This window comes from Thermobia domestica, chromosome 1 (assembly GCF_964235325.1).
Source record: "Thermobia domestica chromosome 1, izTheDome1.hap1.1, whole genome shotgun sequence".
Classification (NCBI taxonomy): domain Eukaryota; kingdom Metazoa; phylum Arthropoda; class Insecta; order Zygentoma; family Lepismatidae; genus Thermobia; species Thermobia domestica.
In genome coordinates this window covers 265,006,387-265,020,565 of record NC_137454.1, presented here as the reverse complement: position 1 = coordinate 265,020,565, position 14,179 = coordinate 265,006,387, and the positions used below count along the sequence as shown (strand labels likewise).

At 36.0% G+C, this 14,179-nt stretch overlaps 1 protein-coding gene across 8 annotated transcripts in view; it reads right to left on the bottom strand.

Annotated features, from left to right (window-relative positions):
• LOC145660847 (NEDD8 ultimate buster 1-like) overlaps nucleotides 1–14,179 on the bottom strand; it is a 405,125-nt gene that overhangs the window by 234,822 nt on the left and 156,124 nt on the right. For 5 of the 8 annotated variants that reach the window (XM_081726271.1, XM_081726280.1, XM_081726284.1 and 2 more), the window contains exon 3: nucleotides 6,568–6,830. The exons of the other annotated variants lie outside the window; for them this stretch is intronic. In XM_081726271.1, coding sequence (XP_081582397.1) covers nucleotides 6,568–6,830 — 263 coding nt within the window. The remainder of the gene's footprint in view (nucleotides 1–6,567; nucleotides 6,831–14,179) is intronic. 8 annotated transcript variants of the gene reach the window in all.

The following is a 14,179-nucleotide window of genomic DNA, read 5'->3' as shown; positions in this document are numbered from 1 at the left end:
TAAGAATGGTCTTTGAGTCTTCCATCGAGTGACAGCCATGTCCACATTACTGTACTCTCACACATGTTTTACTGCAATTATAATTATATCCGTTATAGTAAGGTTCAATATGTAGATATGGAGAAGGGTGGAAAAATCAGCTGGAAAAAGAAAATAAAGAAGTTCTGAGAAGAGTAAATGAAGATAGAAGAATACTGACGTCAATAGCAAAAAGGAAAAGAAATTGGTTAGGATACTGTCTAAGGTTGAATTTTCTTATAAGAGATACTTTGGAAGGATTAGTTTCTGGAAGGGGAAAGACGGGAAGAAGAAGGTGCCAGCTCCTGGATGTTATGAAGATCGAAAATTCTGATGCTTTAAAACAAAAACAAAAGTTGAGAACAGAAATGAATAGAGAAAGATGGGTTTGCTGTCAGAACTTGTCAATGTGGCAGAACACTGATGATGATAGTAAGATTACAGTCAAGCTCATAATAAAATACGTATGATTTGTTGTATTCATCACGATACATGGTAACAGCCTTCTTTGGGTAAAACGATTATTTATGCGCTATACTGTTATTTTATGAAAATATACACACGAATATAGAATTGATGTAGAAGAAGAATTGTTGCGATTTACAAAATTTGGTTAAACGGATATATGGAACGTATTGGAAATGGCCAATTGCTTAAAACATTATTATTATTTCTAGCAGTAGTGGTAGCTGAAGAAGTAGAAAATTAGGAACAATTCCACAATTGCTAGGAAACAAAAACGTTTGTTCTTTATCAGTCATATTTTTACTTATATTGAGGATGTGCCTTATGTATTCATCAATTGTTTGCTAAACATGTTGATCAAGATTGAATCAAGGTTGATACGACTCACGTCATTTTGTAGACGTGTTGTTGGTATTTCACCTTTCTATAGCGCGTGCCCTGTAGAAAGTCCTCTGAGCTCTAAGGCCGAGGGAAATTGAATATTTTTCATGTTGTTATACATCGGAAGTATCAATATTGCAAATGATAAAAGTTTCCTTAATTAACTCAGCAGGAATCGAATTCCAGACCCCCAACCTGTAAAACCGAGGCTTAAACTACCACTTCAAGATATCACTATTAAGTAAGAGGAAATAAGATTTGATGTGAAGTGTATTTAGCAAATTGCACAGTTTTACGATTACAATGTTATAATAACGGCGAAACACACTGATTTCAATCATGATAAAATATTTAAGTGCTATGTAGAAACAATAGTTCAGAGATTCAAATTTAAATTGAAAAACAATGAAAAACAAAAAGACATACAAACACGCAAGAACACGAAGGAAAGAAATGGACGTTAGAGGGATTTGAACCCTTAAGTGTCACTGTTCTTGAATGGAATCTGGCAGTGGCGTAGGAAAGGGGACCCAGAGGGGCCGCCCACCCCAAAGAGGTCCGACAATGTACTGTGGTACTTTGATGTTTGTAATTTTTTATATATTTTTATGTTTATATATTCTTTTGTTTGTAATTTTTCTATATGTACCTATAACAGCACTCCCCCCCCCCCAAACACACATCCTGGCTACGCTACTGGAATCTGTTTTTTCAGACCACTGGACTGTGCATGGCAAACAACGAAATATAAATAATTATATGTTGTAGTAGGATGATGAGAGACAAATGTCCCAATAGAAATAATATCAAATAGAAAATGTCCAGAGAAAGAAATGCCTAACAAGTAAATTTTACTTTCATATTATTATTATTATTATTATTATTATTATTATTGTTATTATTATTATTATTATTAGTAGTAGTAGTAGTAGTAGTAGTAGTAGTAGTAGTAGTAGTAGTAGTTGTAGTTGTTGTTGTTGTTGTTGTTGTTGTTGTTGTTGTTGTTGTTGTTATATGTGTGGCAGCAGTAGTATTATTGAACGGTGTTGCAGCATTAAGGTAATAGGAATTTTAACACCTTGCTTGAGCATCGAGGATATATGTTATGTGAAACTACAGTTTAAAAATATCTTGTCGGGTATTTCTTCATAATTATATTCTTTCACGAGACACTGATATCCATTGTAGATTGCCGTGTTTAGTGTTTTATCCAGTTTCCTCGATGTTGGAGGAATCAGATTCTCGAGAGCAGACATGTCTAACTGTTGGCCCGCGAAGCCGTGATGTATGGTCCGCGCCCTCAAAGGTAAGTTCTATATACATATTTTCTGTTTATTAAGGTATTTTGTAAGGACGTAGTTTTGTGAAATATAAAAAACAAAGAATTTTAATGTCAGCAAACTGAAACTGAAACCATTGATTTTTACACCCTAAGGAAAGCTACAATAGTTTCGAAATGACACCTGTAGTAATAACGTCCATCGTGGAAAAAATAAACGTCATAAGGATATTGTCAAAGTTGCCACTTTTCTATATAAATACAAAATGAGAAACGTTTGAAATTCATATTAAGAACTTCTAACATTTAGAGTATATTTACAACTACAAAACTTCAAATTTTTGTATCTAACTTTTACGGAACGTTGAGAAGTTCCTAAAGATGGGTTTTGTAAAAGACACTGCTCTTACTGTTTTCATTGTGGCTCGCAATATGATGTCCAAAATGCTGAAGTGGTCCGATGGGTTGAAAACAACGTTGGGCATCCCTGATCTAGAGAGAGAGACCATATTCATTACCTTTCTTAGTTTTATATCTATATAGGAGCGGATCTCGGATATAGTCAACGAGGTGGCTAGTAGAGATGGACGGTTCGAGGAGTCGTAAACCTCAGATTCAGTTTGTAGTATGAAAATATTATTCCCCTTCTTTACCTTCATTTTTAATATTCCCGCGCAAACTATAGCTTGCGTCTGTCTCTTCACCTCTCTTATTTTTTATACCTTCATTCTCACAGTCATGATTAATTCGATTTGGTAGAAAAGTGGGATTAACTAACCAAACTTATCAGCATCAAAACGCCTGACACGTATTTCAGACTTAAACCATTTCTGATTTTGAAAACGCTTCTGCGTACACTACAAGTTATTACTCGGCACCTTGTATATCACATTGTCATTAACAGATCATGTATAATATTTTTTTTAAGCAATAAGTAAAAAGTTCTCTTGACTCTCTTATAGAAACGTTTGAATCGTGAGCGAAACGAGCAAAAAAAAAATTTATCAAATCTATTTCTTTGCAAAACGACAAAAACATTGATTTAATACCACACGAACACTTTTACAGGGCGCCGCGTCGCTTACTCTTTTCCAACACTTTTTCTTCCTTCTTGCTCGTTCGGCACCTTCTTGTTATCAGCCCCCGGAGCTACAGTTCGCCCACCCAAGCTGCGGCTATGTTGGTTCGACAACGATATCAATAGATTTTGTCACGTATTTTTACTGGTAACAAGCAACTGACGTTTCACGCCAACATGGAGCAAAGAAAGAAATAATTAAGTTCTGGTAAGCAGACAAAGCCCAAAGTGAAATGTAATAATCTATGCAAGGTAATGTTATGCTTGTAAAAATATCAAGAGAGATTCATACACCTACCAAGGAATAAAATCAAAGTTGTTGAGCTTCATTGTCATCAACTTTGTCTACTTCCTGTAACAACTGAAGGAAAAAGATCGGGAACAAATCGAGTAATTCTGCAGAAAGACATCAGGCATAATCTCGTACACAAAAAATAATGATTTTTCCGGTATACAAATCTACATCGTAGACTTGCATACTTCAAGGTAACTAGCTATACAGAAGAGAAGCTTATTTACAAGCGATTTACAATATATAGAAAGCCTATTAACAAGTTCTTTATGCATATTCTACGGAAGAGGGTTTAAAATCTATGCCAAAATTAGAGTATATCAAAGCTTCTCATTTAGGAAGATGAAACAGCATATAAAGTTCTTATTTTAAAAAACTGAACATGTGCCAGTGCTTCAGAAAATTCCGCTTCTGAAGGCGAGGGGGCAATTTCTATGTATTTTTTTCTCTATGTCTATACTATAAAAATGAAATTGAAGTTGTCTGTTACATAATAACGGTAAAAAGGCTGGACTGTTGGAAATGAATTTTTGAAATAAATGAAATGAAATCGTTAAGTTTAACGTCCCACGGTTATGCCAGTTAGGCTAAAGGAGACGGTGATAATGAGGAATGAGTGAAATGGTGGAATGAAGAAAGTGGGAGGAAACGGGAGAACCCCTAGAAAACCCACGAGCATGGTGTTTGTCCACCACAAAGTCCACACGGCGCGAGCTAGGATCGAACCAGAGACCCCAAGCACCGGAGTTGAACGCTCTACCACTGAGCCACTGCGCCCCTGAAAAATGAATTTTTGAACATAGTATGTACGTTGAACTGGGCTTTTATCCTATCACTTTATTGAATTACATAACCTCAAGGGAAGGGAAGGATTCAAAATGCATGTAAAATAAAAGAGTGTATGAAGAGATCCTTATGTTAGGGAAATGGAATTCGGTATACACACTTCGCTTAAAAAATAAGCAAACACATGTTTCAGCGTTTTCTAAAACTCCGCTTTTAACGCAAGGAAGAGGTGCAATTTCATTACTTTTTTCTGTACGTTAAATCGGTAACGTCTGTCTCATCATAAAGGGAAAATGACTGAATAGTTTGAAAGGAATTTTTAGACGTAATTACGATTGTTCTAAGCCGGGTTTTCATCATGTTACTTTTATGAAATGAAATGAAATATTTCAGTTTAATTTCCACGATCATGTCCTTTAGGCTAAGGGAAACAATGATTAAAGCAAATGAATGATGATAGAAGAACTAGTGTGATGAGAAAGTGGAAATGGGAGTACTCCGAGAAAACCCACAAACACGATGTATCCACCATAAACTTACTTGGTCGGGGATCGAATCAGGGACCCCAGGCACCAGAAGTAAGCGCTCTACCACTGAGCCCCCGTGCCGCCGCTCACTTTCATTAAAATCAATATTCTAAGAGTGAGAAGGAATTAAAATTGTCAGCGATCGGAAGTTAGTCTGATCATCGACCTTCAGTAATACAAGCACGTTGCGCCCACGTAGCAGGCATAGCTCGTCCAGTGTCGAAGAGAAATGGAGGTATCGAAGCAGCTTGTCCGCGTGAGTTTGTTGTGTGACTTTAAAGTGAGTCCGTTAGCTGCCGCATCAAATCGTCCATATGCAAGATATGGAAAATTGAGTATCTTACGAGCCTCTCATCTCGGGGAGACGAAACTGGATGTATAAACTTATTATAAATAAATGATCACGTACTTCATTTTCAGAAATCCCGATTCTGAGAGCAAAGGGCGGGATGGGGGGCTTCCATATTTCTTCTCAATATATAAAAATGATATTGATATTGTCTATCTCATTACCAAGAGGAAACGGTTCAACAGTTTGAAATGAACTTTCGAACATACTTAGGGCTTGGCTTGGGCCAGGTTTTTATCACGTCGCTTTAAATCAAATGCACACCCTGAAGATAAGAGCGTTAAATAAACGTCAAAAATATATCTTCTAAGCCTCTTATGTTAAAGAAATTGAAGTCGATATATAAATACTCCATTAAAAATCAGTGGTCAGATGCTCCAGTACATTTGAAAATTCCGCTTTTAGGAGTGGAAGGGAATCATTTTAAAGATATTTAGTTTCCCTTTCGTATTCATAAAATTGCCAAAGCGAGGAAAGGTTTTAAATAAACTTTTGCACACATAACTTGAGTCCACCAGGGATTTTATAATTTTACTTTGACTAAAATGTATATCCTAAGGGAATAAAAAGGGTTTAATTTCTCGCAAAGAATAACGGCTACACCGATTGAAATGCATTTTTGAACGTACCTGGAACGAACCGAACTTCCTTCTTTTCTGAGCTTTCACTCTGATTCAAATAAGCATGGTAAGAGAAGAAAGAGAGTTCAAATATTCCTACAAAAATTTTCGTAAACCTATTCTTAACTTACAATCCCGGGCATTTCAGTTAGTACATTTTAATCATGACAAAGGGATTATTCAAATGTTCGGTTGGTACTCCACAGCCACAGCCACTCTATTATTCCAATCTTTCTCCCTCAGACCATATCTTATCTGTCTCTAATATATTTGGAGAATCTCATTTTGAAATTCGTTTACAAATTTATCAACAATAAACAGTAATGTAAGTATTTCGAACTAGAAACAGGTTATAGAATATATAATTGATTATTGAATGGAAATAAATTAACCTTTACGTATTCTAAAATTTTAAATCCTGGGTAATAATTTTAACTATCTGCATTGCAATCTTCTACGGAACCCAGTACAGATTGGCATTTTTTAAGGAACTGTTATTATACAGTAATCTACGAGCAGAAAGAATGAACTCTTGCCTAATCGTTGAATATATTTCTCAAATATTTAATCTTAGTGCTTTCATTTCTTCTGCTAAAAGTTATAAAAATAAAAATGCTAAGAAAATATGCATCAATTTAATACTGTCCATCACTGATGGATTCTGTAAATTTGTTTGAACATGCTGATTATATTACGTTATAATATTAAAATTAAACAAAACAGAAACAAAATCCATAATCTGTCATAAGGAAAATAATAGCAAAATCATTACCTTTGAGGAGTGACCTCGAGTTTACTGGCAACTGCTTCACGTAATTCCTGTCCCAAAGCATCTAGCCGTATTTCCATATTGGACGTATGAGAACTGCATTTTTCGTTATTCGGTATACGAACTTTCACACTTGCTACTCCTGTTTCCTGATATTTATTCCTCGATTTGATTTTATCTAAGGCATTTGACTGCAAAGACTTTAAGGCACTTTTAACAGTTTCAATGTCTAATTGAAGTTGTCTTGAATACAATTCAGCCAAATTCTGTTAAAAAATAGAAAAATAACATTATGAAATTAACTTTTCTTTATGTTTCTGTACTAAAAACTACACCTACTGATTTCAACCCAAAAAGGGTTCCAATCAACCAGTCAGCTTTTAACTGGTTCAGTGTTATCACCACATCAGTTCAATGACTTATTTCTGGATTTCTAGACCAGAGTTTGCAACCTCTTACTTTAAACAGTTTCTCAACCGCCTTACAATAATAGGTCAGCAGGAACAATACTGAACCCACCACAAATCGACAACATGGAACTATATTCCCTGTGAAGTGCAGAAGTAGTCTCTGTATTTCATCTGCATATCAAAATACGTATTAGTTGGTTTTCCTATCGATATATAATTAGTGTGTGTAACTGATTTTCTTAGCGATAGTTCAATTAATACATTTCATTTTATATTGTATATTGATATAATATTTAAGTATAGCTCAGTTACATACGACAGCAGCTATAAAATTATATATTGTTTGTATTTCTGTATATTTCCATATAGGAAGATTAATCAGTGATCTGTATCTATTTGACAGAAATAGGAAGAGATGGTACTGTTTATTTAATATGCTAAAAGAAGAGAATATCACTAATTTTTATTTGAAAAAGAAAAAAGAAAACTCACGAATCTACATTTTAAACTCGGGAAGCTTGAGTGACCGGAACTGGCTGCGCTCCGCATCTGCGATTAATAACGGCCAACCTAAGAGGGTGAAAGAGGCTAGCTAAGAGTCTCAATACTCGTCGACTAGCTATACATAGTCTTACTGAGGGACAATGATGGAATATTATGTGAGTTTCGAAACACTGCAGATTACTCACTAATCAACCATTGTTCAAAACTTAAAAATAAATAAATAAATAAATAAAAAATAATAAAAAAATTAGCGTAGAGCTGCAGGATTCTCTCTCTTTACAGGTTGTGGTTTCACACCTTTCACGATAGTTTCGCATCTTTGCCTGGCCTGGATTGTCTTGCCAACTGTCAACTCCTGCTTGGCGATCAAGCCTCTTGCTTCTTTTCCCATTAATAAACTGTGTTTCAAAACTGTTGATTGTTATTTTGATTTATTTTATAGCAAAATAAGTACATTCTGTCGTGTGAAACTACATGTTCTTGGAATCACACCGAAAAAATTATAACTTGATTTATCATCGTAGATCATAGCGTCGAGAATGTTTTATACTCTCTTGTTGATATATTTAAAAGTGATTACAGCAGTCATCCCAACAGTGTCTTCCTGAGAGGGAGCATGTCGGCTTTGGCAGACAACTCGCCTACACCCAACACGATGAAAATCTTCAATATATCTATATAAAGGGTTGTCAATTAATCATATATATATAGTTCTTCCCACTGATGTGCATATAATAATTTGTAATAATGATATCATATGTAGTATATTAGTATCTACTATGAAGACTTTTCCATGAAAATACCAATAATTTCTATGATGCAGACAGAAATATTTTCCTCCTCTTCCTTTTCCACTACGAGATCAGGGGCACCTCAAAACAGCGCTTCTCAGTGAAAACGTGATTTCCTGGAAATTTGAACACTATTGTGTTTATGTGTGATTTAATGTACTATAACACAATCATTCTAATCTTACAATACATGCGTGAACTTAGAAGAACTGACCATTACATTTATATATTTAGTGCAACAAAATGTGTAACGAGGGAAAAGTTACACACATGCAAATTTGAAAACTGTTACGCGTTTCCATTGTCTCAGTGCTAGCATAGGCCACCAAGAAGACACCTGTCGGCTATTTGCCATTTTCAAAAAGGGTAGGTGTGCCGCGATTGTCAGTGAACCCTTTTGTGTGTCCTAAAGATATAGACAAGGGGGAAGAGGATTAGCTGGTTTTGAAGACGGAATAAACATATCGGGAAGGTGTTACTGTGAATTAGCGAATTTGAAACCGGAAAGTAGAGGCAATGTTGAAAGAACGCTCTCAGTTGCTAAGCTGCGATAGTTTGATTTGAGATACAGATATACAGCACTATGTTATAATGTTATTATAGCTTATTCCTCAATTTTAGTGCAGACGTAGTTCCATGTGAATACCGGAAGACAATCCTACGAGAGAATGATCACTTCTGGTCTTTAAGTTTGAGGGACCAAGTTATATAACAAAACATAACGCTTACTTTAATTACAATATGGTTACAGTGATGGTGATTTTTTCTTTGAATACCTAAGAATTTCTTTTATGCAGAATTCACTAGTCATCTGTAAAGGTTGGATACTAAGCACCAGAGATGCTTGAATTCAAGAGCCAGTAGACAACAAGGAGGTGCTCCATGAAGACGAGGAACTTTCAACACTATATACTTCATTTATTTTTGTCGGGGTAAGTTAACTTAACCCGTGGGTTCGAACTTCTTTAACGATTCACGTGTCATATTGGATTATGACAAAGAGACTTTACATCTCATTAACACACATGATGTACAGACACAATTCTGAATAATAGAGTGTAACTTCGAAGACTTAGTTGTACGTTATCTTGAGTGGGAGATGGATTACCAGAGTACCTGGGTTCCTTTAGAAGCAGGGTTGGCAAAAACCATGGTTTTTATTAAAAAACAAAAAAAAACTTTTTTTTTTTTTTTTTTTTTGTTTAAACCAGGTTTTTATGGTTTAAATAATCTGCTCTATATATTCATATCATATATGGACCGAAATAAGTTTGTTTCGCCTTGATGTTATTATGCAACAACCGGGTTATGCTGGAAGGGGTCACATAAGCTTAAAGCGGAATAAAAACCGCTTTCCGAGAGAAATTGTCCTCCATTTGAATTCGGAACCAGGACTAATTGGCCACAAATGCGATAGTCTGCCGACTCACTCACGAAGAAATCCTGATAAAAATACGTTGTACTGATCTTTACATGCTTCTTAATATAACTGTCAAGAGTCATTTCAGAAGGACAAAAAGATAAACAGTTGCACAAGTGAAACCATTACACAGAATTACATATGAACAATTTCAAAGTACTACGGAGTACAGAAGAACTAATTTAGTTCAAGTTAGTTAACAACGACTTTTACTGGTCCAAATTAAAGAAATACAACGACTTAATCTGCATATCAATAAGAAAAGTGAATAAAAATACGAATTATTTGAGTCCACTTTGGCTCAGACTCATTTATACATAAATAGATACCAAAAATACTTATTTCACTAAATGCCTCTCGTGGGGTCTGTATGACCCCTCCCCACACACAAAAAGTACGGCATTTTCGATGTATTTTATCAATAGTAAACATTGAAACGAAACAATATTTAGAATTTTTCTTCGATTGCAATTACATAACAATAATAACAACTACAAAAAATCACAAAATAAACATTTATAAACTTATAAAAAAAGTTGCTTTTGTAGTATAATCTTTTTGAGTAATGAATGGGAATTTAGGTCTGAATATAATACGAATAATATACGGGAGTGAAACGTGATAACCCACAAATGTGTGTTCATCAAGATTTTACAAACACTTACACTTTTACTAATATTTTTTGTTTTTTGGTTTAAACCACCTTGGTTTAAACCAGCCAACCCTGTTTAGAAGAGTTAGAGAATAACAATTTTGATATAAATTGCCCGTCAGATGAAGGACGGAAGGCCATGCCTGTATACATAGCAGCCTTAAAGGAAAATAACCTGTGAGAGAAACGGCAATCGAGCTTTAGGTTGGAGGGGAAATACCAAACTACACAAGAGCTGGTGATTTTTTTATTTTATCTAGTTTTTTATTATTTATTTTTTTATTATTTTTTCGTTTTCCAATTGGATGAGGGTCCGAACCCGTGAATCTATCTCAGAGATAGAAGTGTACGTCAATAACTACACTGATCTCACAGACAGAGAGAGAAAAATTGAAAAGTGTGTTAGTAAAGCACCAAGTGTTTTTCGATGTCAAGCCTGGCTGCATATCCAATTATGAGCACAAGATCGAGGTAACGTCCACAAGTGAAAGTTTTTGGCTACTACGATCTAATTTGTACTGTTTTGTATTCCTGGCGCATTCTAATCAACATAGTACGAAAATCAATATTACCACTTCAAAAATAGGGGGAGAATGTCAGCCAACTTGAACTAAAAATGGCGGTCATTTCAAAAATTGAAAAATTTCTAAATGCCTAAAAGTAGTCGATATGAGCATCAAAACATTATTACTATTCAATGAGAAATCAAATGGATTTAAATTGAGAAAAACATGTGTAATAAAAAACAATATTGTAAAGTATCCAAAATTCTCACATGTATTTTGTAAATTTATTTTGTTTATTGTAAAACAAGAAAGTGATATTCAAACGGTTTAGGAAAATAAAAACAGATAACGTAGGCATCACACCACAATTATAGGAAGTTTTCCTATACGGAAATAACAAAGTAAGGCATTTCATAAGGAGACCTGAGCTAAGCTCTACGCCACAACCAGGAAGCACCGAAATCCCGGAAAGGGGTTGTGCTGGTTGAGGACGGAGAGTAGACTGGGGAGTTGGAATTAAGATCGCATAGTGAAAAGACATCGATTGGTGATTATCAAAACTGAAATACCTGTGAATATTACATCTATTTACCATGTTTGATAGTCATAATGGTTAAGTTTCTGTGCCATTATGATTTAGTAGATTTTTATAGTTAAAACCATTTCGAGTCCTGATAGCTTGTGGTGTGATGTCGAATATATATATATATATATAAAATGATTATTTCATTTCTTATCCTAAGAAGATTAGTTAAATCCATCCTTGAGTTGTCTAAATACACGGTGTTACAAATTTCAGATGAGCTACGCTCTGCCCCCAAGTATAAAAAGTTTCTAAGATACTAAGTCATTCCAGTTAGAAATTTGTAGCACACGTTAATATAAATCAATTTAAGTTCTCTTATTTTGTAAAGAGGGTGGATGTTGTGACATTGAATGTAGATCTGAATAATTCTTTATGTTTTTTTTTAAATATTGTTTTTAATTATAATCATCTGAATTGAAAACAGCACATATAATCAACAATTGTATTCAAATATAAAGAATTACTTCGCTTCCCGTCATGTAGCCCTAGGATATGGATAGAGTTTGGGTTGTTAGTGGTTCTCTTTGGCTTTCACTAGACTATTTAGTAAATTTCAATGTCAATTACATACTCTGTCTAATCAAATTGAGTACTATTACAATCACTTGTATCATCACCACTAAAGTCTTCCTCTTCAGGTTCAGGTTTCAGCACAAACATTTCGTTCTAAGGTAGTTAAGATCCATCATAGCAAAGTGGTTCCCATGACCCACTCCATCTTTTCCATACATTTTCCTCACGATTTAATTCCGGTATTAATGGTTCCATTGATCTTTTCCAGATGTACACAATTAAGTTGACTCTCTTCAGAAACTCTTTGACACTTATTGGGTCTAGAAGAAGAGTGTGCGTTGTTCAGTTTCGCTTTTGGTTTTCGTACAGTCTTATTCGAATTCTGACGTAATCTTCATCCTCTTTCCCACCGTAACAAACTTTCTGGATGAATTTATTTCCAATTGCCTGTACTTCGGGTGTAAGATTAGGCTCTTCTCAAATTTAGCTAAACCTTCCTCCAATTCTGTTTTGTGAAATAACTTTTTGATTATTGCAATTTTCGAAACTTTAAATAGAAATGATGTCACATTAGAGCCTATAATAGCAAGCACAGACAGTAGAGATTCAGACAAATCAGGCTCTAAAAAGGAGCAGATCTTCGTGACATTCGCATACCTGTTATGATCAAATTTGTAAAACCATGGATAAACATGGTCTTTTTCTTTGAGTCTGCTATATGCATGGATACATCAGTATCTTTAGAGAAAATCACAACAGGTGTCACTTTGGAAACTGCTGAGGCACACAAAATCAGTCGAGTATGTGCCTCCTCATTAAGAATTTAAAGTCCAAGAGTCCTCACCATCTATGGCAACTACTGGATATGGCAGTCTGTCTCGAATTATTATTATTATTATTATTATTATTATTATTATTATTATTATTATTATTATTATTATTATTATTATTATTATTATTATTATTATTTCAAAGTTTTACCAAGACTTTTGTAAGCGCTGCTTTGTTCTCGCTACTTTCAATAAAATCACTCCGGTTTCTCCCTTGAGGCATGACTCTTTCAGCTGATCATATACGAACTCGTGTTCCAGCTTCTCCTATTCTTCTTCTTGTGCATTTTTTTTTTAATACTTTCCTTATGATATGCATCAAAAACAATATGGAAAGCAACAGCCAAGAGTGAGTCTAGTGGAAAACATGATGTAAGAACTGCTAGGCCATATTCACTCCAAGATTTTCGGCTCGGCAGTGTCAATGGTTGCCATATCATTAATCAGTTATGTCGCATTCTCTGGAGCACGATTTTCCTTCTTGTACTAAGGTTTAGCATTATCACCAGTTCGCAATATTGATAGTGAAGTCTGGATCAGCAATATTAATAGCAGCAGCTGGTTACGCAATTGAAAATGCTTCCTCTTTGTCTGTATACTGAGAATAAATTAATCCAAAGGCTTCTTCGTCTTCCTTGATTACTTTTACAGCTTTTATTGTCTTCTTTTCAAGTCCAATCATAGGTTTATTACGCTTGATGTGTGCAAAGCAAAGGTGGCCATTTTCCACTGGGCTCGCTCGGACTCGCGCTCACCTGTCTCAGCTGGGCTCGCGCTCACTTCTCTCAACTTCTCTCAACTGAGCTCGCACTCACTCGGGCTCGCGCTCACCAGTCTTAACTGGACTCGCGATCACTTCTCCCAACTGTATTCGCGCTCACTCGCGCTCGCACTCACTAATCTTATCTGGGCTCGCGCTCATCTCTCTCGACTGGGCTCGCACTCACTCCGGATCGCGCTCACCTGTCTCAACTGGACTCGTGATCACTTCTCCCAACTGGGCTCGCACGCGCTCGCACTCACTTCTCCCAACTGGGCTCGCGCTCACTTCTGTCCACTGGGCTAGCACTCACCCGGGCTCGCGCTCACGTGTCTCAACTGGACTTGCGATTACTAGCGCTCGCGATCACTTCTCCTAACTGGGCTCGCGCTCACACTCACTGATCTTATCTGGGCTCGCACTCACTCGGGTTCGCGCTCACTTCTCTCCAATAGGCTTGCGCTCACCCGGGCTCACGCTCACTTGCCTCAATTGGGCTCGCGCTCACTTGGGCTCACGCTCCCTTCTCTCGACTGCGCTCGCGCTCGGGCTCATTTCTCTCAATTGGGCTCGGGCTCAGTTCCCTCAATTGAACTCGCGCTTACGTATTTCATTGGTGCTCGAGCTCACTTGCACTCGGGCT